The following is a 26,989-nucleotide window of genomic DNA, read 5'->3' as shown; positions in this document are numbered from 1 at the left end:
ACAAAGCTAGGATTGCATCAAAAATTATTTCCTACCATGTTCTTTCATGCCACCACTTTCTTGGCATCAAATTTCACAACCAGAGAATTGGTTTGTTCTAAAGTACATCCAAATTTGAACCATTTATTTCAATTGCTCCTTTAATCAAATATCTGCAAACAAGATTTCACTTTCTTTACTTGCATCACAAACAACCTCTCTTGAGAGGTGAAGCATCCCTTTCATTTAAAAACATTAAGAATTTTTCTGAATTAAAAAAAAAAACAAAGAAAAAAAAAAAGAAACCAAACCAAACCAAAAGATTATCCAATTAACCATGTGTTTTATTATAATCCAGCATTCTAAGAAGTAAATCTGGGGTGGAGAAGATGAAAGCAATCTTCCCAACATGAGTAAAACAGAGGAATTTTCTCACTGTTCAACCCAGTTGTCCTAAAATAAGTATATAAATATTCCTTTGGTTAAGCACAATTTAAGTTGTCACCAGAGCCTCAGAGAACCGGGGGAGGACAGATTTTATCCCAAGATTCCAAAGCTTTTGATTGTAAATTTGAAACTAATAATAAGACAACCATTTTTTTCCCAATGCTAGTACACAGGAAAATCAGTATATAAAAGCACATAACTTGCCATGAGCATGACACAGATTAACTTTTCGTCTCAATATCTACATTCATTTGCATAGTATTCTCCTTAATGAACGCGCTTGTCCTTCGGCGCCATGGCATGCAGATTCCTCAAAGTTGATGAGAAAAAAAAAAACTGCAGCATTGTGTTGTTGTATTCATCATCACCATGTGAGCAGGAGAGCTTCCATGCATTTCATAAATTCTTCTGCAGTTTTGTTTCTGTTTTGCATGTTTTTGGTGAAGAGGGCTTCATTTCTTTTTCCTGTTCCTGTTATGCACTACTTTACTTACTTTCCATGTTTTTCTGTAATTGTAACTGAATTTTTGCTTCATAATCACTCAGTCTGCAGATTCCAAACTTGCTTCTCTGTGACACTTAAAGAGACAGAGGCTGATTGCTATATCAAAAGACCAAGAACTTAGGAAAAGGTTAAAAACCTGAATTATGGCAAATGAGGTTGGTTTAGTGACAAAAAAGAACAAGTGGAAGATGCCTATGAATGTTTTCTTCAAAGATTCAAGGTATATAACTTTCTGCTCCATTTTTTCTCTTGCTTTTCCCTATGTTGATATGGCGAGTTTGTACTTTCGCCATGATCTTTCGCTTCTTGGATATTCTTTGTAGTCTTTTATTTGTTATTAATCCAAAGAAATGTTCTTCCAGACTTGTTTTCAAGTGGGATGAACTTGGAAAAGAGATCCTTGGAATTGCATTTCCAGCTGCTCTAGCTGTTGCCGCTGATCCCATTGCTTCTCTTATCGACACCATTTTCGTCGGCCATATTGGTACATACTCTGCATTTACTGCTATCTTTTCATTGCAATGTCAAACCAATTTAGTCGTTTGTAATATCATGGACAAAGATCACTTTAAAATTGGTTTCTGCAGGAGCGGTTGAACTGGCGGCTGTTGGAGTGTCTGTTGCAATATTCAATCAAGCTTCAAGGATTACGATATTCCCACTGGTGAGCATAACAACATCATTTGTTGCTGAGGAAGACGCTATTGGAAAAACAGCCATAAAACCAGTCAAATGTGATATAGAGAAGCATTTGACAGAGAATGGCCAAAAGAGAGAGCTTACATCAATCAAGAAGGAAAACATGTTGGAAAATAGTAGTTCTGCTTCACTAACAAGTAACGAACCAAGAAACTCGGCACCCCAAAATGGCACCATTCAAGACTTGGAAAATAATGCATCGGAAGCAAAGTGTGAGGAGCTAGAAAAGAAATCCCCAAAACAAGATGGAATGAAAGAATCAATACCAGAAAATGCAACACTTGAGAATGTTGAAAAAGGTATAAAAAATTTTCTTGCTGTAGTTCAAACCAGGGTAAGGGTAGAGATGGTCTATACCAGAAAATGCAACACTTGAAATGTTGAAAAAGGTATAGCGAATTTTCTTGTTGTAGTTCAAACCAGGCTAAGCGTAGAGACTTGAACCTTTGACCTTCCAAAAGAGATTGCTAATATCTAAACGCTCAAGTTGGCAGTAAAAATAAAAAAATAAAAATAAAAAAAACTCTCTACTTGTATGAAAAATAAACCACGTGATTAATCTAATTTCCATATTCAAACTAAACTCTGAGGATTTTCAATGGCAGATTTGAGCACAAATAAGGGTCAGCCTCCTGCTGCCTGCACCCCTACAGTCAAGCCTAATAAGAATGAGAAGAAGCACATTGCTTCAGCATCCACAGCACTGATTTTTGGGACAGTTTTGGGCCTCTTGCAAGCTGTATTTCTTGCATTTGGAGCTAAATACCTATTAAATGTAATGGGAGTGAAGCAAGTAAGTTTCATCATCAACAAAAACTGCAAATATAATATCCCTTCTGCTTCAGCATCAGAAAATTATTAAGAACACTGTAAAAAAAAAGTTTATGGTTCTTATGCAAATTTTTTCTGATGTCGATCAAATGAATCAATAGGGCTCTCCAATGCTAGCTCCTGCAATGAAATACTTGGTGTTAAGATCACTTGGTGCTCCTGCTGTTCTCCTCTCTCTGGCCATGCAGGGAATCTTCAGAGGGTTTAAGGACACAAGAACTCCTCTCTATGTCATTGGTAGCTTTAATTTTTTTAATTTTTATCAGACTTCTTACTGAAAAACTGCTAGCAATTTGCCTCTTTCTCTAATTCTTCTTCTTTGGTCTTTAAATAGTTTTGGGGTACACAACAAATATCATCTTGGATCCAATATTGATATTTGTATGCCATTTGGGAGTGAAGGGTGCAGCCATTGCACATGTTCTCTCTCAGTAAGTAACAACATTGCTCACATATTTGAGCTATTATAATCCCGTATAATCCAATACTTTCATTCATAACTTGCTATTTTTATTACCTCAGGTACCTAATTGTGTTGGTCCTTGCTTGGAGATTGATGCAAAAAGTTAATCTCTTACCCCCTAGCCTTAGAGATTTGCAGTTTGGTCGGTTTCTAAAAAATGGTAATACTCATTTCTCTATATGTTCCTCTTCTCCAACTACAGAGATTTGCACCTGAAAACAATAGCATACAAATTCAAGAGTTACTTGATGATTTCCATCAGAAATTTTCAGATTCAAATTGGTTTCAACATGGTAGAGCTTTTCCCAATGCAGGTAGTCTGCTGCTGGCAAGAGTTATAGCTGTGACCTTTTGTGTGACACTTGCTGCATCCATGGCTGCTCGTCTAGGTCCGACACCAATGGCTGCCTTCCAAACTTGCTTGCAAGTCTGGATGACATCATCCCTCCTCGCTGATGGCCTCGCTGTTGCCGGACAGGTAGTTAAATGAAACCCTATAGTCATCTAACCTATCAACTTAAGTTTTTTTAGTACAATAATAATTTAGCATAGTATTATTAGATAAACGTGGGGTTACAAGCAATTGAAGGAATAGGTCATGTATCAAGTTTTTCCAATGTGGGATCCACAACATGCTCCTCAACATGACCCAAGAAGGGTGAACTCAAAGAAACACCATCTTAAGAGAATATGTTGAGGATTCCACATTGGAAAGACATGTAGACCTCACAATCTTTAAAAGATACATAAGTAACTCCTCTCTAGTCAATTGATTCTGAGATGAAACTTCCTATAATCAATCTCTTGTAACATCATTTCTTTCCAATAAAAACTAATAGTTATTAGATGATATAATATTAAATTTGTCTTCGCATCGACTTAAGCTTTCGGTTAATCAGTGATTTAAGAATGGTTACTTCTATGTAAACGCTTAAGTTTTTGGATTCCAAGGTAGTTTTAATGACTCGCCCTCAAAACTTCTACTTTATGGGTGCCGAATTTTTCCTTCAGGCGATCCTAGCCTGTGCATTTGCGGAGAAAGATTACGAGAAGACAACGGCTACAGCCACAAGGGTGCTACAGGTAATGGAATTCCTAGTGTCTTATGCGTTGCACATAACATGTTCGACGAAATTCCCCAAAGAAGATAAAATCTAAATGGGAAGAAAAGAAGAATATCAAACATTAATTGTGAGTTAAGGCATTACTTGGGCGTTGCTAATGCAGATGAGTTTCGTTCTGGGCGTTGGACTTGCCGTGATTGTTGCAGCGATTATGTTCTTCGGAGCTGGAATCTTCTCCGGAGATTTAAATGTGCAGACCCTCATCCACCTCGGAGTGCCGGTATTTATACCTACGCTTTGAAACTGGATTTATTATCAATTAGATCCAATTTCGATTGTTTGGTGGTGATATAATTTTTTTTATATTACACTTTTTGTTGTTTGATTTTAATTTAGTCTTCAAATTTTAAAATTTTACAATTTTATACCATTTCAATTTTGTTTCAATTTAGTTTCTAGATTTTATAGCTTATACTTTTAACTTTTATTTTTCATTAAATACTCACTTACAGTGTTCGATGTTATTGTCACGAAATTAGTTTTAAAAAATTTTATTTATTAATTAATTAAGTTCACTAATTTTTTTCATCACTATTAAAATTAACTTTTTAAAAAAATCACTTTAGGATTATTTTAAGGAAAATTATTTTAAATAATAAAACTATTGAAAATATTTACAATAATAGCAAAACATCACCATTTATCTGCAATAGTCTGTGATAGACTACTATCCACATCTTCTATCAGATAATAGTCTATCGTAATCTATTGCAGTCTATCGTAGATAAACAGTGGAAAGTTCAAAAGATTCTGAAAATTGGTATTTGCTACATTTATAAATATTTTTATTCATTTTCGTATATCTGAAAACAACCCAAGGGTAATTGTTTTAAATGGTAAAACTGATGGAAATATTTTCAAATATAGCAAAATATCATTGTCTATCGGTGATAGATGATGATAAACAGCGACATTTTGCTATATTTATAAACAAGTTGGCTAATTTTCCTATATTTGAAAACAATCCTTATTTTAAATTATTTAATAGACACGAACACTAAAGATTGAACGTGAATATTTAGTGAAAATCAAAGATAAAATATAAATATTACCGATTAAATTGAAACAAGATTTAAACTTCAATGGTAAAATTATAAAATTTTGAAACATATGGACTAAATTGAAATCAAACTCAAAATTTAAGATTTAAAAGTATAACTTTTTAAAACTAAGAACCAAAATGAAAAACTAGACTCAAAACTTACCAACCAAAAATTTAACCAAATTATAACTAGGAAGAAGTTTCTTTGTTAAGTGAGCAAAATATGCATACATGCGTTTTCCCAAAAGAAAAAAAAAAGTATATATATGGTTTATACACAAACAATTTTGTATTATTAAGTTAGAACAAACTTTTTAGATATAAGTTATCAATGTAATATTAAGATGAATCACATGTATCAAAATAAAAATAATAATAAGGAAAACAGAAGACAAATACATACCTCTTCACATTATTATTTGTCACGTCAATATCTTTTTAAAAATGATATGTGGTTTGTTTATATTAAAAAATATATATTTATAAAGATAAAAGTACATTATAAATAAATAGAAGATAATTTATTTTAAATTTATTTGAATTTTTTTATCCCTTTTATCAAGTTTGTCTCTCAAATATCTAACCCTTTTTTCCTTTCAATATTTTAGTTTGTGGCAGCCACACAACCAATGAACTCTTTAGCATTTGTTTTTGATGGAGTCAACTTTGGAGCCTCTGATTTTGCTTATTCTGCCTATTCTTTGGTAGCTCATCTCTTCTTTTACGGTTTCTTCTAAATCGTTCATTTGGAATTATTTTTACTAAAAAAATTTATTAAATTCTTCATATTATCGGTGATTTTTTCAAAAGTACGGTTTTCAACAATCATACAATCTTAATTTCTCTCTCACTAAATAATTAATTTTTGTGTGAATTTTTGTAGACTTTGGTCTCCATTGCTACCATCATCTCTCTATTCCTTCTATCCAAAAGCTATGGCTTCCTTGGAATTTGGACAGCTTTGGCCATCTACATGGCCCTTCGCACTCTTGTGGGTTTCTTGAGGTACTTCTTATTATTATTATTTTCATCTTTTCCCTTCATGTTCTCATTCAATTCAAAATTAGGATTTTCTTCAACAATTTTCGATTTTTTAGAAGAAAAAATTGACCAAATATGTGATCTTGCTTTTTAACGACTTGAAACAAGAATATATTTTATTACTATTTTTGTTTTACTACAAAATTATGAACTTGCTTAATGATAATCGACTCCTTTATGTTTTATTTTTAAAATTATTAGTTTTTTAGTCCTAAACTTTTAAGTTTAATTTGTTTTGGTTTTGATCTTTTAAAATGCCTATTTATGTACTAAACTTTCAAAAAAAAAAAGTTTAATGGTTCTTACTTTTATTTTAATTTTAACAAATTAAGACATAACTTCAGTATGTAGATTAGCATATTAATATAAGCACAATTCCAAATCAAATAAGTTCGAGACAAACATCAGGAAAAGTAAATTCTAAGTAAAAAATTAAAATGATTGTTTCCTAAATATTTAGATATTCTAAAATGATGTTATTATTATTATTATTTTTTAATGGGTGAATGGAGTTAAAGTTGGGTTTTTTAGAATTATGAGTGTGTGAGGAGTGATTTTAATGTTTACAATAATGTAAAATTTAAATCATGATCAAGTTATATATATGTAGGGTGGAAAATCGAACATTTGACCTTGAGGTCAATAGATTAAGTTTGTCAGTTGAGCTATGCTCGTATTGACTTGTTAGCAACCATCTTTATACATCTCTAGTCAAATTTCAAAAAAAAAATATTAAACGAGTTATTTCTATTTTTAAAATTGAAATAAAATTCTAAATATTTTTAATTTTATAATCCATAGGATGGGAAGTGGAACAGGACCTTGGCGTTACCTAAGAGAACCATTGTTGCCCTAATTATATTGTTGCATCACAAGAGAAAGTTCAATTAGTAAAGTCTTATAAGAACAATATTAATCTTATGGTTTTTCATTTCTTTAATGTCATTATTGTTATTATTGTTATTATTATTATTATTATTGTATTCCTCCCTATACTAGTTCAAAGTTGTGGAAAAGCTTTTTATTCTTACCTATGTTGTAGAAATAAATTTCATTGTCTATGTAACATTGTATTAAGTTATTTCGTAATCGATAAATACATCAATGAAAGTTTTTGTTTATAAATCTAACAAATTTTACATGATACCACATTTTTATGTTTACTTACCAAAAAAGACTACATAATCATCAATAATTTTTCACAAAATAATTAAGAGAAAAATGGTAATTGGTATTTATTATTGAATATTTAAAATTTTAAAGGACATCTCCATGTGACTAACTATTGATAAAATCAATTATTTAAAAAGTTAATTAAATTAATAAATAAACTTTTATCGAACTTTTGAATTATTAACTGAAAATAATTGGTGGCCTGATTTGAAGCCCATCCAATAAAAGCCTGCCACATAGGCACAGAGCTATTGTATTGTGAACCTACTAAATTTATAAAAGCTTTATTTTAATCATTATTATATATTGAGAATCTTTTAAAAACAAATTTTTTTCATCATTGTATGAATAAATTCAACATATTATTATTTTTTCACTTTTTCTTTGTACAACATATTATTATTATTTCACTTTTTCTTTGTACAACATATTATTCTTTTTCACTTTATTCAAACCATCAATTATAAAAATAAATATAGTATATGTGAATATGCATACATATTAATTCTGCATTTCAAATCAAATGTTACCTTGTTTCAAAAGAATAAAATAAAAGAATCAAAATTAGTGTATGAATATTCTAAATAAAATTATTTTTTCAGGTTGAATAACAATGAAATGAGAATTGAAACTTCTAACCTGGCGAATTATATTTCTGTATATATTAATTATTCAATGGTTCTATAACATTTTGATAAATTAACGTTAATCTCCATATATATATATATCAAAAGTGAGAAATAACTTGTAGATTTTGATATTATCGGTCCTCCCCAAATGAACAATAATAATTTTTATAGGAGAGAACAAGAATACAAATTCAATCAATTATGATTTGTCATGCCTATAAAAACAAGCCTCAAAAGCTACCTAGAGAAATTATGCTTCTAGGTGAAAGACATTGTCTAATCCATCCACAACACCATTTTGCATCCGACTAATATTCGAGAGAGAGAACGCCCACCCCAAAAGCAAAAGAATGAATCTCCAACAACATAGTTTAAACCTCGGAAAGAGTCTCACCTTCATAATTTAATAGGCGAACAGCCTCCAAGCAATCCAACTCAACTATAATGGGTCACATGATGATATGGCGAACATGACTTCAACGACTTCCAATAGCCATGAGCTCAAAAATGGGAATAGAAGACCTTGTACAAAATGATCCAAAAAGCAAAATCTTTTCTATGGCTAACCTCTTTTTAAAATCTTGTTTGTTATTGACCTTTTTGGCATGTAAAATACAATTTTTATCTTCAATATTAAATGATCTCTTCACTTGTATTACCTACGTCTCTTTGCTCTTCCCGTAACAACACAAGCAAAAATTTAAAGTCATTTAAAACTACAAATGCTTTAACATTTTTCTTATTTTATAAGCATGGTTGGAAAGAATGGGAAAAATTGTATGAAAACGAGTAGTCTTTAAACGGAGTTGTATCGACAAAAATATCACAAAGACAAAATTATTGTTGGCGCAGAAAAAGTGTGTGATTGTTGATATCACGCGATCGCTCACATCAACATATACAATCACTGACATCAGTGTACGCGATTGCTCAATTTTCTTTTTGCAATTATGTTTTTTATTATATCTTCGTAGATATAACTCCATTTTTGCTAAATGACCACTTGATTTCATATGTTTTTTCGTGTTATTTTCAACCATGCATGTAAATTGAATAAAAACTTAATGATATTTGACTTTATTACTCCAAAAGTAAATCTTATCTAAGTTTAAATGTTATAATGTCATTTATATTCATTATTTTTTAACATTTTGCTCAATTTATAAGCATAATAAAAAAACACACAAAACAATGTATGAAAATGAGTGGTCATTTAACTAAAACGGAGTTGTATTGAAGAAAATATAAAAAGAATAAAATTGTAAAGCAATTGCACTCCATGATGTAAGTGATCACCCACCATGACATCAGCGATTGTCCACCTCTTTTGTATGCACAATAATTTTGTTTTTGTCATATTTTTATCAATACAACTTTGTTTTAGTTAAATGACCACTCGTTTTTATACGTTTTTCCGTGTTCTTTCTGATTATGCTTGTAAATTGAGCAAAATGCTAAATAATAATAAATATAAATGACACTATAACATTTAAACTTAAATAAAGTTTACTTTTGAAATAATAAAATCAAAGATCATTTAAGCTTCTATTCAGTTTACATGCATGGTTGGAAAGAACACAACAAAAAAACGTATGAAAATGAATGGTCATTTAGCAAAAATAGAGTTGTATCTTATCATATCTTTGTCGATACGGCTTCGTTTTAACTAAATGATCACTCGTTTTTATACGATTTTTTGCATTCTTTCCTACCATGTTTATAACTATTAAAACATCTTTAGTTTTGAATGATTTTGAATTTTCGTTTTACCGTTGTTAGATGGAAAGAACAAAAAAGATGTAAGTAATATAAGTGAAGAGAACATTTAATATTGGAGGAAAAATGGTATTTCACATGTCGAAAGGGTCAATAACATTTTAGAAAGAAATCAGTTTTTACTTTTTAGGTCATTTTATACAATTTTCCAGAAGACCGACCCTCCAAATACTTGCAACCAGCTAGAATATTTTTTTAGTAATTAGAAGGATGCGGTATCCCCTCGTAGAGGGTTATCGAACACCACCACTCTCTCGTCATATAAGAAGTGATCAACATTTCCATTGGTGTACTAGCAAGCATTTCTTAGAGCCCAATAAGTTTCTTCATCCACCAGTTTGTCTGTTGCTAGGAATGGCAAGTAGGGGTGTTCAAAAAACCCGGTAACCCAACCAACCCGGATTACCCAACCCAAATTCGGGTTGGATTAAAAATGTTAAAAAATATTAAATTCCGGTTGGGTCTCGATTACCCATTTCAGGGTCGGGTCAACCCGACTCGACCCGAATATATATATATAAGTTAAAAAAAGTCAAATTAAAAATTAAAAAAAAAAAAAAAAACCGATGACCCAACCCGGAAATTTTGAGTTGGATTGGGTTGGATTGACCCTTCAAAAAAGAACTAATAGGGTTCATTATTAACTAACTCGAATTTTTGGGTTGGTCCACAAAAATCTTCCAACCCGGCCCAACCTGAACTATGTACACCCCTAATGGCAAGAATGAAATATGCCTCATCCCTAAGAAAATTGTATGCACTCTTCAATCATTTATCCGTCTCTGCTCCTAGAAAGGAAACTAAAACGTTTTTATTAATAAGAGATGGCTAGACAAAATAATGTTTACCATTCTCTATCCTTGAAAACCCAAGGATCCTTATTGACGAGGGTGTGGGTATATCGAACTAACCGAATTGCTTAGCAAGCATCACCAGACTAAGCCACCATGTTTCGAAAACTAAAAATGGTAAGTAGTTTTTAAATGTCTCAAAGAAAAGTGTGAAACCCTTGCCAAGTAAATTAAGTGAAGTTAATTCATTATCAATGGCCTTTAGGTGTTGGTTTTTAATTTTTGCAAATGAAACTCATAATCACTATTTCCACTCACGAATTTCTTTATTTTATTTTCCATTTTCTACCAAATACAAGGCCAAGCTCCAAAAGTGTTCATTTAAAAATACAAAATTGTTATAAAATAGAACTAAACGATTGATATAACCATGACCTAATGAATTAAAAAAGGGAATCACAGTAAATAACATACGGGAAAGAATACATTCAAGCGAGAAATCATAAAATGAAATAAAAATTGGAAAATCAAACATAGTAGACCAACATAATAATCTTTAAAAAAAACTAATATAAGCATTATAAAAGGTAAAATAAAAATCCAAAAGTTGAAAATCAGGCCAAGAAATAAATGTCAAAATGAACAGCATAATCTTAATTTAAAAATTATGTTCGATACATAAAAGGAATTATATAAAGTCCACCAAATAAATGAATATATCAATAAATCATTTAATAGAAATTTTTTTGTGGGTCCTACAAAAGTCAATCAAAATGTCATCCCAAAAGTAAAAAGGCAGCCAAGCAAAGCAAAGCAACCCACTTAAAAAGTCTTGCCTACCCACTTCAACCATGGGACACACAAGTAGTTGGACAATTACACCCACACCCTTATGAACAATTCAACATCTCTATCTATATCCATTCCACAATAATAATAATAATAATAATAATAATAATAATAATAATAAATATATTCAATCACTATCCATCTTCACATTATTTAAATATGAAACTCCAAATTTGAAGTTTCAATCAAAGCAATCAACATCCTATTTGGGAGAATGCCACTTTAACAGATCCTCCATCCTTTTCCTTTCTCCTAAGAAACAAAATCTCACATCAACACACACCACACCATCAACATTTCCAATACACAGATTTTTTTAATATAATAATATAATTAATAAATAATACAATAGTTATAATTATAATAATAATAATAAAAAAAAAAAAAAAAAACTTCAGAATAAAAGTTTTACATCAACGTAGAGGAAACTCAACAAATTGGACAATCTTTAGGCAGTACACATCATCATCCTCCTCCTGAAAGATAATTAACCTCTTCTTTTTGTTTTATATATGGATGGAAAAATTAAAAATAGAAAGGAAAAAAAGAAAAAAAGAAAAGAAAAGCTCTTGGTTTCTACAGCTTTAAATCAAGAAGCCTTTGTTGGAAATGAAATTGCAGAAAAAAGGGGGAGAGAAATATAATGGAACCTGGACAAGTTTCCTTTGGCCCAGAGAATGACGGACTTGACTGATGTAAAATAATGAATGGTAAGTAATTGAATTGATCTTAAGGAGTAGAGTAATCAATCTGACCCTTCTTCCAACCAACCTCCTTCCTATTCTTCCTCCACATCATCATATTCACCTCTGTTCATACCCTGCCTTCACCTTTACCCAGAAAGAATTTTAGGGTAAAATACCTATCTCAGACGAGTAAAATGAAAATGCCTTCTTTTTTTGTTGTTATTGTTGTACTACACTACAAGCTGATCAAGCTGCATCTGCTCAAGCCAAGCTCCTATCACAGAATGATCAGTGGATTCTAATTGTGATTTAGTAGTAGTTAGACCCTCACCGGATGCCGCAGCACCCATCCCGGGCACTGCCAGCTTCTCTTTTAGCATCTCAGGTGGGGATTCCTTCACCAAGGATTGAACCCATGATAAGTCAGGCTCCTCCCCATTATTTCCCATTTCAAAAGAAGATGACCTTCTCAGTTGACCCAGTTCATTCTTACCAACCGACCAATCTACCTTTCCATTGGGGGACCCCCATTTAGGCAAAGAACTGACAGGAGATCCGATTAATGAGTTTGGGACATTAGATCCGAGCTCCCTTGAACTGAGAGTGCGAAGATGTTGCTTCTCACGCTGTACAAAGGCAGAGAACCTAGATCCCATTGGGGACAGTGGCTCAGTGCTTCTCGGCGACATCCTTCCCGGGGATGAAACTCCAAAAGAGGCCTGCAACAAATGATGATCAACATTCTTAGGGGACATAATGTTTGTATTGATAGGTGACAACATGTTCTGCTGCTGCTGCTGGAATTGGTTTAGCATATTTGATTTCCGAGTAGGGGAAAAGACATTGGCAGCTGGATCAGAAAATCTGGGAGACGAAGAAATCTCAGAAGAAAAAAGCTCTTCAAGGTTGTTAGGAGTTAGTGTTTGGGTCCAGCCCGATCGGCTAACAGACACAGCACTCGGACGAGGCTGAGAGAAACAGTTCAAATCGTTCAAAATCCGTGGCTGGTTGTCATAGTCTGGCAAGCCATTCAAATCCTCCAGAGGCATATCCCTGGCATTCAGAGATGATCGCAACCGGCTGGATTGAAGGTTACTTCCTGGTAGATGAAGAGTCGGCACATTTGGCTGCTGCCAGTTCACAGAAGAGTGAGAAACCCCATTAGAAGAGGGAGACATGGATTGAGTAAATGGTGATGGAGATAAAGCAGCCACTGATGAGGGGGAACCAGGCAGAAGACCCAATGCAGTAGCCATATCCATTACAGTTGGTGCAGACCCAATTGATCGTGGGGAAGGGACAGCAGATCCAGTGGACACATACAATGGCCTTAGTTCTTCATTGGTGTGAGCAAAGAAGCAGACCCGCCTATTGCAACTGGTGCCATCCTTGCAAAGACGTGTTCGATACTGTGCTGGATGTAGCCAACACTCAAACACTCCATGTGCATATTCACACATATCCCCACGCCTACAAGCCCCCTTTCTGAAGTCTGGGCAAGGAACACAGCTGTAGTGAAACTTCCTTGGGTCTCTTCTGCGAGCATTCTCCCCTGGGTGGACAAAAGGACACTCGGTCCAATCATGAGAATATGCCCGAGAACAAGGTCTAACCTTGAAAGAGAACATGCGAAACTCATCAGTTGCATATATGCTGTTCTTGATGTCAGGAAGTGACGGATCAATTGGATATTCTTTCTTCTCCTTTGTAGAGTTTCCAAACCCATCAGCAAATTTGGGAGAAGATATAGACTTGGGTGGAGATGGGAATTCATCCTCCAGTGATGAAGATAGCGGTGGAGAATCTGAATTGGGAGTTTTGATTGACAAATGTAAACAGGACACATCCATGGATCCATTTGAATGATTATTAAGAACTTCCTCGAGCTTGAACCTTGTACTCTGCTTCTGCAACTTTGGATGAACAAAAATGACATCCACAGGGCGGTCACCATTAACATCCTTGCAGCTTGGGTCAGCACCAGCAGATAAAAGCAAATCAACAATATCAACAGCATTCACAGATCCACTCGAAGTAGCACAGTGGAGAGCAGTGCTCTTGTCTGTGCCAGCAGAGAGATTAACATCAACCTCAGGATATGATAGTATCAGCTTCAGAACATCAACACAACCATATGTGGCAGCAACCATCAGGGGTGTCCTGTGCTCATGAACAACTTGTTTTGAGCCTTTTTGACGAACATACCAGAGACCAGACTTGTTAAGAGAAAACAAATCAGACTCCATCATACGTTTGAAGCCTTCCACATCGTTGTCAGAAGCAAGCTCCAGTAAACTATAAAAAGAATCCTCACAATCAACAGTCAAATGATTCATGTCTTTGGGGTTAGATGAGTTGGGCGATGTAGTCGATGCAGAATTGGATTGTTCTGGACCACCACACATACTCAAAAATCTGAAATCCAAGAAAAATAACTGTGCATTTATGCCTTATATAACATCAATGAAATCATAATGTCAACAAATACAAATATGATCAAGATATGTTCAAAATCTTACCAGAATAAACATATAACAAGCTTTTACAATAAATTAACATGGGATAAGCAGTGATAAGAATTGCAACTCTTACATCAAAAGCAATAAATCATAACAGAACCTCACACCACCCAAAGTACTCTTCAGTTGTGCAAGGATTAACAGAACACAAGATAAGAATCGACCAAAAGTTGAATTCTGGTAACCCACAGTAGCTTTTAAAGAATAAGAAAAGTCACCGAAGTTCATATTCAGACCCATAAAATAGGTAAACCACAAGGGACCACACTCAGAGCAAGCTGTATTTGACATAAGATTCTATATTTTAGTACTATATGCCAAGCCACTATCACCGGAATGAAAAAAGACGATATTTTTAAAACGAAGCTTTCGATCTGAAGTTCAGAGTTTCAACCTAATAGCATCAATCTTTTTCCTCTACGATATTAATACATTTTATATGCGAAAAATCGCCATAAAAACATCTCCCAACTTCCCATCTACTACTAGAGGATCAACCACTACAACAACTAAACTAACAGTACACATTTATTAAAAAAAACTCATCCAAACAAAAGATACACAGAAAAGGAACATTAGAATCAAAAGCCAGAAGAAAACCCAAAATTAACAAGGCACATCGCTCAAAAAGTACAACGAAACTGATAAAAGCAGATCACCCTCATATCAAGATCATATGCAAACAATAGTTATACACCACAACAATAATAAAACATCTCAAAAACTTAACACATACTAAACTCCGATTGAAACCCCCTCACCCCCATACAAACCAAATATTTAAAAAATATATACATATTGAAAAGATAAAAGCAAATTAATAGAAAAAATATTCAGCTTCATGCTGAATCCGAACTACTAAAACAAAAACTCACAGTTATCTATAGCAGCAGAAGAATAGCAGCGAGAGATCTGAGAGAGAGAAGAAAGCGTGGTTCGACAGTTACACTCATCGATCGGAGGAGAAACCGGAGGAAGAAAGAACCACTTCACTTAAGGAAAAGAAGAAGATCGGAGAGAGGAAGGTAACGGCGTTCATCTCCAGCGCCGGTGGAGGAAACAGAGAAGAAGAAGAAGAAGAGATTTTTCAGAGAGAGAAATGGTGCAGACGAAGAAGAAGAAGAAGAAGAAAGTAACGTCTGAAATTGAAATGAAATGCGAATTGGAGAAAATTTGGGGGAATTTAAATTTAATGTTGAGAGTTGTAAGGAAATGAAGTGAAATGACATTGAAATTCACACGAAATGAAACGCAAATGAAGTAGAAACTTTTTGAGAGCGGGATGACCGGTTGGGCCAGTGGAAGTAGGGTGGGGCTTAGTGGTAGTGAAGGACAAGCTGTTGACTGGCTGAGAAGGTGGACAGTGGAGCGGAGTTGAAGGAGGGTAATTAAGTGGAATGGAATTGAGGGTTTGGAGTCCGCCAATGGAGTGTGGTCATTTGGTCAATTTTAGTTAAATGGGGGGTCAAATCGAGGAGGTGAAAAGTCGCAGAGAACACAGGCTCCGAATTTTCAGTTTTGTAATAAAAGAAAAGAAAAAGGGAAAAGTCTCTTTCGGACAACATTTAAAATAATAATAAATAAATAAACCTCACTACGGATCCATTGCAATGAAGTCCTTGTGTCTTCCCTATTCAATATTCTACCCTAATATTTACCCTAATTAGATTTTTTTTCTCCTTTTTCATTTTTGATAAATGTTCTTTTAATTTTCTTAAATTGCCTCCTCAATTAACTCTTTTATTGTAAATTTCACTATTATTATAAAAAAAAAAATCACTTGTTATTTTAGTTATTTAACTTTTATTTAAAAAATATATTTTTCTTTTGCCAACATAACTTAATTAATTAAAGTTTATGTTTTATATTATTAAATTAGATATTCAAATTTTTCACGATTAAAATAATTCTTTTTCAATATAATTCTCAGTATAGTTGAATGAATAAGACCTTTAATTTAAAATCGATAATAAGTATTTATCAACACAATTATTAGACTCAGAAAGTACATATTTACTAACTCAATGATATTCCAAAAATATTTGTATTAATGTATGTATATTGAATAAAAAATACTATATATGTCTATATTGTTAATTAATAAAATATTGTAAATAAAAAGTAAATTAAATAATATATGGCTCATTCGATACTCATTTTATTTTATTTATTTATTTAAAAATAAAGTTATTCCCTACATTTTGAAAACTAAACAACAAAAAGTAGGCCCATTTGTAATCATTCGGTTTTTTGTTTTTGTTTTTTAAAACTAAACTTATTTCATCCATATTTCTTACAACTATTTGTATCTGTCTTAAGTTCAATGGCTGAATTTTTAGTCAAATTCCCAAAACAAAAATAACTTGTTGAAAGCTAACTTTTTTTAGTTATCAAAATTTGACTAGGTTTTTTAAATCATTGGTGAAAAAGTAGATAACAAAAAAATGAATTTGGAGGTAGAAATAGTGTCCATGGGCTTAATTTTCTAAAACAAAACGATTACCAAACGAGGATGTAGTTATTGAAATTTTGATATAATATTTCAATGTGTGTTTTTGAGAAAAATGGAAAAGTTACGAAAAACAATTATATGAGTACATGCACAATTTGACATGTAGCCCGAATTTGTGGTTCTTTGCGGTAGAAATAGAGGAAATTCAAAAATTACAAACGGATAACAACAAGGTAAAGGGATCCAATTCCAAGATACAAAGTAGAGAAAGCAAATATAGGAAAACGAAAAGCGGGAGAGGAAGAGTGGAATAATGCACCAAGAAAAATACAGAGAAATGGCAAAGGAGATTTCATTGAATTTATATTAGCAAAGGTTGTACGACAACCCTGCTGGTCTCAATGAAACTGTTAAGCTTGAACGTCCGGAGTGCGAGGAACCCAAGGACGTTCGGAGACCTCAAAGATGTGATTTGTCGCTAGTTTTTATATATATATATATAAACAAAGTGTGGGCAAGCAAGGATGAAAGTTATAAAAAAGGGCATACAATTTGATAGTTGTTTTGTCGTTGAAAACAGAAACAAAGGTGGAGGTATTTATCTAATGTGGAAAGAAGATGTGGAGGTCACAATTCGATCCTTTTCTCAAAATCACATTGACTGTGGAGTAATGGCTGATGGAAGGAAATGGTATTTTTCTGGTATTTATGGATGTTCGAAGACTCAAAACGAAAAAGTAGCGTTTGAATTTTTTTGTAGACTAAGAAACAATGATGATTCCCCTTGGCTCTTGGGAGGAGATATGAATGAATGTTTGTGGTCTAAAGAAAAGAATGGTGGTTTTAAGCGCATATTGAAATATATGAAATTATTGAGAGAGGTGTTACATGAGTTGAATCTGTATGATTTAGGCTATGTTGACAATATCTACACATGGTCTAATAGATGTCAACACGAGCCAATTATTTTTAAATGTCTTGATTGCTTTTTAAGTAATATAGCTTTTTATGATCTTTTTCATCGAACAAAAGTATCACATTTTGATTGGTATGACCTTGTTCATAGGCCTATTTTTATTGATTTATTTGGAAGTTGCCACATTAGGAGCCGTATTTTTAAGCCCCTTCAATTTCGCTTTGAATAATACCTAATGCATGAATCAGATTGTATGAATATTATCGATCAAGGATGGTTTGAAAGTGTTGATGGTAATGATGCCAATATGGTCTCTCCCCAGTTATTCAATAATCAGTTGATAAGGTATGCTAATAATTTGAAGGACTAGGCTGGGAAAAAACAAGAATTTCAGAGGGAGATTTCTACTTTAAGAAGAGAGTTACAACAGGCCTATGATACGGAGATGATGTATATTGTGACCACATTCAGAGTATTGAAACTGGATAAAGCTTTGATGTTGGAGAAAATGTATTGGAAACAACGATCCTAAGAATGGTGGCTTAAATGGGGGGATGGTAATACTAAGTGGTTCCACAAACGAGCTTCAATTAGGGGGGGAAATTATTGAAAGAGTTTGAGATGAAAATGTGAGTTGGACGAAAAACAAAAAGAAGGTGAAAGTAAGGTTTCTTTCTTACGTTACAACTATCTTTAATTCAACCAACTCTTCTCCGGAGCATATTGATGCAATGATTCAGTGTGTGCCCCGACATATTTCAATGGAAATGAATGATGCTCTGAATGAACCATTCATTAAAATTGAGGTGAATAAGGCATTGTTCCAAATGAGTCCAATGAAGGCTCCAGGACCTTATGGATTTCTGACATTGTTTTACCAATAATATTGGGATAATTTGAAAGGTAAAACTTTTAGAGGCGTTTGCAAATACTTAATCAAGGGGGTATTAGTATGGGAGTCTAACCACTCTAATATTGTCCTCATCCTAAAGCACAATCACCCAACACTAGTAGTTGATTTCAGACCTGTTAGTCTATGCAATGTAACATACAAAATTATCAAAAAATCTATTGCCAACAGATTAAAATGATTTCTCCCATAGATTATTTCTCTTAATCATAGTGCCTTTGTTCTAGGTAAGCTAATATATGATAATATTTTGGTTGGCTATGAGTGTATTCATTACATTTTGGCTCAGAGGCAGGGGAAAAAGGGTATGGCTACATTGAAGTTGGATATGAGTAAAGCGTATGAGAGAGTAGAGTGGGTTTTCTTGATGGGAATAATGAGATAGTTGGGGTTTGGTGAGAAGTGGGTAGATCTTATTTAGGATTGTGCATCGACAGTATCTATGTCAATCTTAATCAATGGTATCTCGAGGGGAATGTTATATCCAAAGCGAAGGTTGAGGCAGGAACATCCTTTGTCCGCTTACCTCTTTCTTTATGTACTGAAGGGCTGTCAAGTCTTATATCGAAGGCTATGATTGATGGAAAGGTTTATGGGTGTAAAGTTGCAAGGAAGGGCCTATATATTTCTCATCTTTTATTTGTTAATGTCAGCCTTTTGTTTTTTTTAAAGCTAATGTACAAGAGAGGACTAAAATCAAACTCATTATTAATAAGTATGAAGTGGCGTCAGGTCAGTGTATTAATCATTTTAAATCATCAATTATTTTTAGTTTTAATGTTATTGGTGTTGAGGCTGATGCCCTAAACTTTCATTGGGTCCTGTAGTTTGTAAACACTTGTATTGAACAAACGCTTGTGATATAATAATATGAGATATTATCGTCACTATTGTCTATGAAACATAAGATGTTTTATTTGCTTTACCACAAATCAATAAACTAAGATCCTTGGTTGTCGTTGTAACTTAAGCATGTATGTGGAGACATACAAGTGGATCATGCCTTAAGTAATAACCAAAATGGTCTGTAGTATAAAGATATAGGAGGAAAACCTTATCCTGGTGACACTACAGATGCGGCCCGCTTTGTAGATAGTTACAAGTGTTGTGACATACTACAGATGGTCTAATCTTGATCATTCATGTGGAGACATGTGAGCGAGGGTGTCCTATACAAAGAAGTTTGTATAAGACTGAACCACGAAGTGTTTAGTCTTGTTATATAAAGTCGTTCATGACAAAGACTTCACTTCACTAGGATGACTATAGGTAACATGACCTCAATCCTGAGTGAGTTGGGAACTCCTACCTTTGAGGGCGGTCTTTTAATTTGCATGGGTGCAAGTAGTCAGCTCGCCGACTCAAACCTACCATTTTGGGGATTCGTCTGATTGGGGAGCTAGGAACTCAGTTATACAAGATGGAATTCATTCATTCCTCGAAGTAGAGGTAAGTAGATAGATTGCTTCCTTAAGGGTTGATTTCGGGGCTTGAACGATATGGCGCCACACACTTTCTCATGGCCCGAGAGGTGTCCACTCATAGTAGGACTATGAGATATTGTTCATTAGAGGAATCAGTGGTACTTAAGAAGTTATATATAACTATATGGGCAAAACAGTAAATTGGCCCAGCTGTACTTACAAGCATTTGTGAAGGGTTATCGTACTGTTGATTGGTTATATCTGATGGACACAAAAATATATCTGTGGTGAGAAGATTGTAGCTATCGGTCTTTATTGTAATGCCTGACAGTTAACAGATGGTGGATCTCGTGGCTAAAGAGTTTAGTCAGCTATTCACATACCATTGAAGCTTCAAGCTACAGGTCTATAGGGTCTCCTTGGTAGCTCAATGGATTTAGGTTGAGAATCAGTTTTTGGGTCAGTTTAAAATGTTTAAATTGATAAGAGGGAGTTTGATTATATATGACATGATTATACTATTTCAATTATATATGATATAGTCGACATGATGTATGAGATATATTAATTGGAGGAAAATGATATAAATATGATTTATATCAAGTAAAGAAGAAAAAGACTATAGTTTAAATGTTGCATATGATGTGATATTAAAACTATAAGTTATAAATATAATATGATAAGTTAGTTATTATATTCATTTATAATTAAAACAATTATGAGATAATTGTTGGTGGTTTCTCCTTAACCGTGCGTGAAAGTGGGAGGTTTTATTCAGTTTTCATAACTGAAGGATAAAATGAAAATTGTTTTCATTTTGGAAATGAATCGTTGCATCGCTTCATTCAAGTACACTACCTATCGTTTAGCTCACGAGAGACTACACGACAGCTTCAAGTGTTTGTCTAAACGATCTTGTACACGTGTTGTTGACTAAACGATCGTGTAAGGTTTTATTAAATGATCACGCGCCTAAGCGAGCTTCACTAAACGATCATGTAAACGATCTCACCGTATTTTCTAAACAATCGTGTACCTTTACTAAACGATCAAGCACAAGTCTATATGATAGACACAATACTCTCCTACTTGCTTGGTCATTGAGTGTGATTGTTGTTTCCTCCTTCCCTCTACCAAATCCAACAGAGCCCACACCTCCTGGATTCTCACTCCGAGAATACCAAGGTCACTAAGTGGTGGTGTCTGAGAGGCTGCTTGTTCGTGTGTGAAGCAACAACGAGAGATTTGGGTAGATGATTACAACAATAACGAGAGGTTGCTGGTCCTAGTTCTTCACGAAAGCGAAAGAAAAACAGAAGAAGAGTTCTTCAAAGGTAAGTCTCTTATTCCTTTGTATTTTTTTATGGAAGCATGTCATAATTTGTTAAAATATGCATAACTGGCTTGTATGTTTGTGAATGCTTGTAATTCTGTCACAATGAATTTGGAATGATTTTGCTTCCGCTCATAGGTTCTCTTTGATAAGAGTTCCTTCAGTTGGGATGGTGAGATTATCCATGAATAATTGTCTCGAAATGCCTATTGTGTCTAATTTTGGGAAATATCTTAGGTTTTCGTCTCATTTTTTTTTAGAAATAAAAAAGGAATCTCAATTTCATTATTGAAAGGGTTAATAAAGTTATAGCAGGGTGGATACAGAGTATGTTTTTTTAGGTGGTAAATAAGTTCTTATCAAGTTTGTTGCTCAAGCAATTCCAACATATGTTATGTCATATGTTCGTATTCCTAAGCAGTTATGTGATGATATCTTGAGGTTTATGGCTAAATTTTGGTGGGGATCATCTCAGTATAAGTCTAAGATACATGGGCTATCATGGGATAAGTTATATCTACCAAAGGAAAATGGTGGTTTGGGTTTCAGAAGTATGAAAAGCTTTAATAAAGCGTTGGTGGCAAAACAGGTTTGGAGGCTTCTGACGAATCCAATTCGCTAATAGTAAAGATGTTTAAAGGAAAGTATTATCCCAATTGTTCCATTTTTAAGGCAATGGTGGAAAGCAACTGTTTTATGTGTGGCGAAGTCTTATATGAGGAGGGGAGTTACTGTCTAAAGGCATTCGAAAAGGAATTGGTAATGGAGAGGAAACTATGGTGTATTGATGCGTTTTCTGTATGCGATGGAGTGAATGTTATATGATGTCTTATCAACGCATTGTTTTACCTAGTTAGACCCAAGTATAAATCCAACTAGAGTCTTGGTGAGTCCAGGATTGAACTCAGGGATTGCGTTCTATATATGCATTGGCAAATATTGTTTCGATCTTGACATGATTTGTTTACTATATATGCGATAATTTTGATCCTATTATATTGCTAAAATAAAGAGTGATGAATGTGATGGAAATCACAATCATAAGTGAAACAGTCTATGCGAGAAGTACAAGATTCGAATGAATAAAGATAGGGTTAAGATATTCACTATCATTCTAAGTAAATGCATAAATCATGTGTTCAAGCAAACTACTCAAATATACAACCTACACTTCTTAGTGTATTTAGAAACCAAATCCTCATCTCTAGGATGCATACGATGAGTATTTGATGTAAAAGATGTTTCTTTATTTCTAAAGATATTCTTTTCTTGTTTTATGAGGTCTAAATCTTTGGTCTTTTTAAGCCTAGATTTAATCTACTTGGAATAATATTCTGACTTATTTAAATAGTTTATAAAGCATACATAAAACAAGTTGGAGCATGATTAACCCTTACTTAGTTCATCGCTATAAGAAAAACCACCTTTCTTGACATTTGCAATTTTAAATACTTGACGTTTTTATAAAAAAAAAAAATGTCAAGAAATACGTGATTTAAAGAAAAAAACGTCAAGAATTGAAAACCGCAGGCTTCCGGAAAATATTTTACTTGACATTTTAAAAATGACAAGTTCAATTAATGGTTTCTTGACGTTTTTAAAACGTCAAGAATATTATAATATAGAAGGCGGCATTGCAACGCTACGAATTTTGACTGAAAATGAAAAACGTGTGCGCCTCATGCAAACAACATTGCAACGATCTCAATAGCGTTGCGACACTACGGGTTTTGACAGAAAAATAGCGCACCTTGCAAACAGCGTTGCAACGCTATAAGACAGATTTAAAAGAATTTTTCCAGTCAAACTGCTCGTTTTTCTTTCTTCTCCTCGCAAAATTTCTGCAATTCTTCTTGGTTTTTCACTTTCTTTTTACCAACATGGGTCCTTTCAGCATGCTTTGTCCTCAATATAGGATTGCTCCAAGCTAAGCACGCTTAACTTTGGAGTTCTTATGATTGAGCCACCGAAAAGAAAGGTGCACCTTGTTGGTATAGGTACTAACTTTCAATTCTTTTAAGCCTTTCTTAAACATACTTTCATGTCCTCAGATCCCTCTCATTCAAATGTGATATCGGTTCATTCATTTACCCCTCCTAAACTCGGGTCGTTATATGTATACTCTTGAATCTCATAATAAATTCTTCTTTAATATTGTTCTTGGTTTGAGGCATGAACTTTCAAAGTTCGAGCTTGATTTTATTCCATCAATCTTGAAGAGATTCTTCATTGAGGTAGGTAGATTTAGTTTAGATTAGGTTTAATTCTTGATTTTCTTGGTTTGAGGCATGAACTTTCAAAGTTGGGGCTTGATTTTTTTTTTGTTTGAGGCTTGAACTTTCAAAGTTGGGGTTTAATCTCTCATGTATATTCTTGAATCTCATAATAAGTTCTTCTTTCATAATGTTCTTGGTTTGAGGCATGAACTTTCAAAGTTAGGGCTTGATTTTATTCCATCAATCTTGAAGAGATTCTTCACTGAGGTAAGTAGATTTAGTTTAGATTAGGTTTAATTCTTATTTTTCTTGGTTTGAAGCATGAACTTTCAATGCCAAGTCTTGATTTTCTTGGTTTGAGGCTTGAGCTTTCAAAGTTAGGGCTTAATCTCTCATGTCTATTCTTGATCTACATGTGATATTATAACTTTCAAAGTTATTGACATTGCTATTGGTATGTTGCATACATTTTGTCTAGAAAGTCACACATTTAAATATGACTTGATTACCATTTCAAAAGTTGATTTACCTTCTTGGTTTCAATGCATCTTTCTTGCTTTATTTGAAGTCATTTGCACTTCCCCTTTTGTAGGATATTTTACATTAATCTTGATGTGTTGAGTAAAGTTAGGGATATTTGTTTGAAACTTTGTGTTTGTATCATTTGTAGGATATTTTATATGAAATGGTTCTTTATTGACGTCAAGGTGCTGCTATGAGAAAAGTTCTAGCTTCGTAAAAAGTAATTTGTGGATGTTTGAGCTGTTGGGCTTTATTTTATTATGTCTAGTTGTTTTTCCTTCAAGAGGTATGATCTAAATTAGGTACCATAATACAATGTCAAAGGTAGTTTTGGATTGGTACATGTGATAGTTGTTATGTGGGTAGATGGATAGTTTTGATAGAAGGTTTGGAAATGTATGTTTTGAAACTGTTCATATTTGGTTGACTGTAAGAATTATGTTCCTTATATTGTTTTGGAAGTGCCCATATAGGTCTGTCCATATTCTTCTAATTAGCTTACAAAATCCTTCATGGAGTTGTAAAGTTTCAATCTATATGTTATAGTTTTTTTATATAATTATTCCATTGTGTAGGTACTCAAAGCGATGAGTTCAAGGTAGGCAACATTATTCTTGTGGAGGCAGAAGCATAGTGAGCGAGATTTGGCTAGGATTACTTCATACGGGATTGATAGGTGTAATTTTTTTAATTGTTCTTATAGGGGATGGGGTTGTTGGTTGTACAATAGGAAATGTGTTCATATGAGGGTTAATAGTTGTTATACTTTTGAAATTGTTCATGTGGGGTTGGTTATAATGTTGGAATTGTTCATATGGGGTTTTCCATATTTTTTTAACTTAGAAATACTTTATGAGGTTGTAATATTGACAATGTGAAAGAAGTGAAGTTTTTACAAAGAGATATTGGTGGAAATTTGGTTGATATATAAGATTGAAAATGCATGTATTGTTTATTTGATTGGTAAATGTATGTCATATATATACCAAATGTGGTTGTTGGATCAAAACACAGGAGCAATTATAGGTAAAACATCAACATTACAGATTTTTTTAAAAAAAATCACAAGCAAATTTCTTGACCTTTTCCCTTGTTAAGATTATAGATATTCTTGACATTTTTCCTTGTCAAGAACGATATTCTTAATATTTCAAACATGTCAAGTGTCAGTGTTTCTTGACCTGTTTTAAATGTCAAGTGTCACTTTTCTTGACCTTTTTAAAACATTAAGAAAATCGACATTCTTGACACTAGCTTTCTTTACCTTTTTTAAAACGTCAAGAAAAGTGAACTGTTTTTGTAGTATTGAATGTTAGTTGTAATGTTTCTCAACCCATAAAGAAATTAGTTCTTCATGTTAAAAGTTGAGGAGATGGATAAAAGATAAACCGTAAATGCATTCATATTGAGAAACAAGAGTCTTTCAATATTTTACACAATACAAATAACAATCATGGAAGAAAGAGAGAGATAGAGAACCAAGTCGTGGTATGTAATTTCTTGCTCCATCCGGCTTTGTAGACGACTGCTTCACAAAGAGTGTGTTGAAGGTGAGGTTCCCTTATTGCTTCAGAGAGAAATCTTAAACTTTCGTTTAAGATTACACGAGGACTCGAAGAGGAAATGTTTTTGAAGTAAGAATTTGGGTAGAGTTTTTCTCCAATGAATTGACTCTTGGCTATCAGCTATCATATCTTCTTTTTCTTCTTTATATTCTTTTACATGGAAATCTCGTTCGATATTCAAAGGTGTCAAGGAGTAACTTTTTTTTTTTCTCTCACTAATGATTATGTTGATAAGATGCATTAATTTCCATACCCTGATGCGCCACCTACCCCGCGTCAGAAATTCATTGGCTTTGCCATGAAGCTTTCTTGTCAGCTACCAACTTGGTCTCTGATTTGACTTCCACCACCCATATTTCATATCATCATCTATCGCACAACTTGTTCAACTATGTGATTCTAATGTTGGCATTGGGAATTCCTTGCAATCGCATAAGTAGATTTTCTGCACCCAAAAAACACGATTTTTATATCTTTCGTAGATAGATAAACTTTGTGTGTGTGTGATTGCATGATATCATTATTTTTATGAATTTCTTATTAAGCTATCACATTTTCAAAGCTTTTTTCTAATTGTTTTAAATAAAATAACTTGTATTTCTACAAGCTATCATGTATGGTTCACCTTGGATTCCTAAGATTCATCTTTTTGAGGCTTGTTACATCTCCTGTGCTAGGTAAGGAAGGAATGCAAGTATGCAACCTCATTGATGAAGCTGGTTTTTGGAATGTTCCTATGCTGAGGAGTCTTTTCTTTAGAGAAGGACGTTAATTGTATTTGTTTCATACTTATTTCCAAAACGAAGAGGTAAGACTCTTAGTTGTGGCATTATACCACTAATGGGGAATTTACAACAAATAGTCCATTATTATTATTTTAGGAGTGTAGTTTTAAACTTTTTGCCTTTTATGATTTTTCTCTCTTTATTTTTTTAATGTCTAAAATATAAATGTACTATAGTATATATGTAAAATAATAGTCCATTAGCCTAAAAAATAGGAAAGAAGGTAGACAAATATGTAATTAGACCTATGTATTTAGATTATTTGTATAAAACCCCCTAAAATAATGAAATTTGATTCCTTAATATGACCTT

At 33.4% G+C, this 26,989-nt stretch overlaps 2 protein-coding genes and 2 long non-coding RNA genes across 7 annotated transcripts; 1 reads left to right on the top strand and 3 right to left on the bottom strand.

Annotated features, from left to right (window-relative positions):
- Window positions 1-514: 514 nt before the first annotated feature.
- LOC120091891 lies at window positions 515-2,229 on the bottom strand. Its single transcript, XR_005485856.1, has 3 exons — window positions 1,988-2,229; window positions 1,715-1,850; window positions 515-1,632 (listed from the first exon to the last, which is right to left on the bottom strand). It is a non-coding gene; the product is annotated as an uncharacterized LOC120091891 (long non-coding RNA).
- Window positions 1,075-7,061, top strand: LOC120091890 (protein DETOXIFICATION 43-like). 2 transcript variants are annotated; one of them, XM_039050050.1, is made up of 13 exons: window positions 1,075-1,151; window positions 1,294-1,415; window positions 1,519-1,929; window positions 2,236-2,423; window positions 2,563-2,698; window positions 2,796-2,892; window positions 2,984-3,084; window positions 3,239-3,402; window positions 3,936-4,007; window positions 4,152-4,268; window positions 5,699-5,794; window positions 5,974-6,095; window positions 6,933-7,061. In XM_039050050.1, the coding sequence occupies exons 1-13, from the start codon at window positions 1,075-1,077 to the stop codon at window positions 6,985-6,987; spliced, it is 1,758 nt and encodes a 585-aa protein (XP_038905978.1). In that variant the 3' UTR covers window positions 6,988-7,061. The 2 variants fall into 2 exon arrangements, with proteins under 2 accessions (XP_038905978.1, XP_038905977.1); XM_039050049.1 differs by lacking the exon at window positions 1,075-1,151 and having other exon boundaries at window positions 1,155-1,415; window positions 6,933-7,055.
- Window positions 2,942-4,293, bottom strand: LOC120091892. 3 transcript variants are annotated; one of them, XR_005485857.1, is made up of 3 exons: window positions 4,133-4,293; window positions 3,273-3,388; window positions 2,942-3,136 (listed from the first exon to the last, which is right to left on the bottom strand). It is a non-coding gene; the product is annotated as an uncharacterized LOC120091892 (long non-coding RNA). The 3 variants fall into 3 exon arrangements; XR_005485859.1 differs by having other exon boundaries at window positions 2,995-3,136; window positions 3,273-3,418; XR_005485858.1 differs by having other exon boundaries at window positions 2,995-3,136; window positions 3,273-3,433; window positions 4,133-4,254.
- A 4,599-nt stretch (window positions 7,062-11,660) lies between the features above and the next one.
- LOC120090041 (zinc finger CCCH domain-containing protein 30-like) lies at window positions 11,661-15,723 on the bottom strand. Its single transcript, XM_039047529.1, has 2 exons — window positions 15,430-15,723; window positions 11,661-14,450 (listed from the first exon to the last, which is right to left on the bottom strand). Exon 2 carries the CDS (start codon window positions 14,438-14,440, stop codon window positions 12,266-12,268), a length of 2,175 nt encoding a protein of 724 aa, XP_038903457.1. The 5' UTR covers window positions 14,441-14,450; window positions 15,430-15,723; the 3' UTR covers window positions 11,661-12,265.
- Between the last annotated feature and the right edge of the window lie 11,266 nt (window positions 15,724-26,989).

Source organism: Benincasa hispida, chromosome 11 (genome assembly GCF_009727055.1).
Source record: "Benincasa hispida cultivar B227 chromosome 11, ASM972705v1, whole genome shotgun sequence".
NCBI classification, from domain to species: Eukaryota; Viridiplantae; Streptophyta; class Magnoliopsida; order Cucurbitales; family Cucurbitaceae; genus Benincasa; species Benincasa hispida.
Note: the sequence above shows the minus strand (reverse complement) of the source record. Positions and strands in the feature narration are given on the sequence as shown.

Bases quoted from the DNA above. Each gene is read 5' to 3' on its own strand.
- LOC120091890 (XM_039050049.1), top strand. From the start codon at position 1,193: ATGTTGATATGGCGAGTTTGTACTTTCGCCATGATCTTTCGCTTCTTG. The intron at 1,416-1,518 runs GTACATACTCTG...TGGTTTCTGCAG, and splicing joins CATTTTCGTCGGCCATATTG to GAGCGGTTGAACTGGCGGCT. The intron at 2,699-2,795 runs GTAGCTTTAATT...GTCTTTAAATAG, and splicing joins AACTCCTCTCTATGTCATTG to TTTTGGGGTACACAACAAAT.
- LOC120090041 (XM_039047529.1), bottom strand. From the start codon at position 14,440: ATGTGTGGTGGTCCAGAACAATCCAATTCTGCATCGACTACATCGCCC.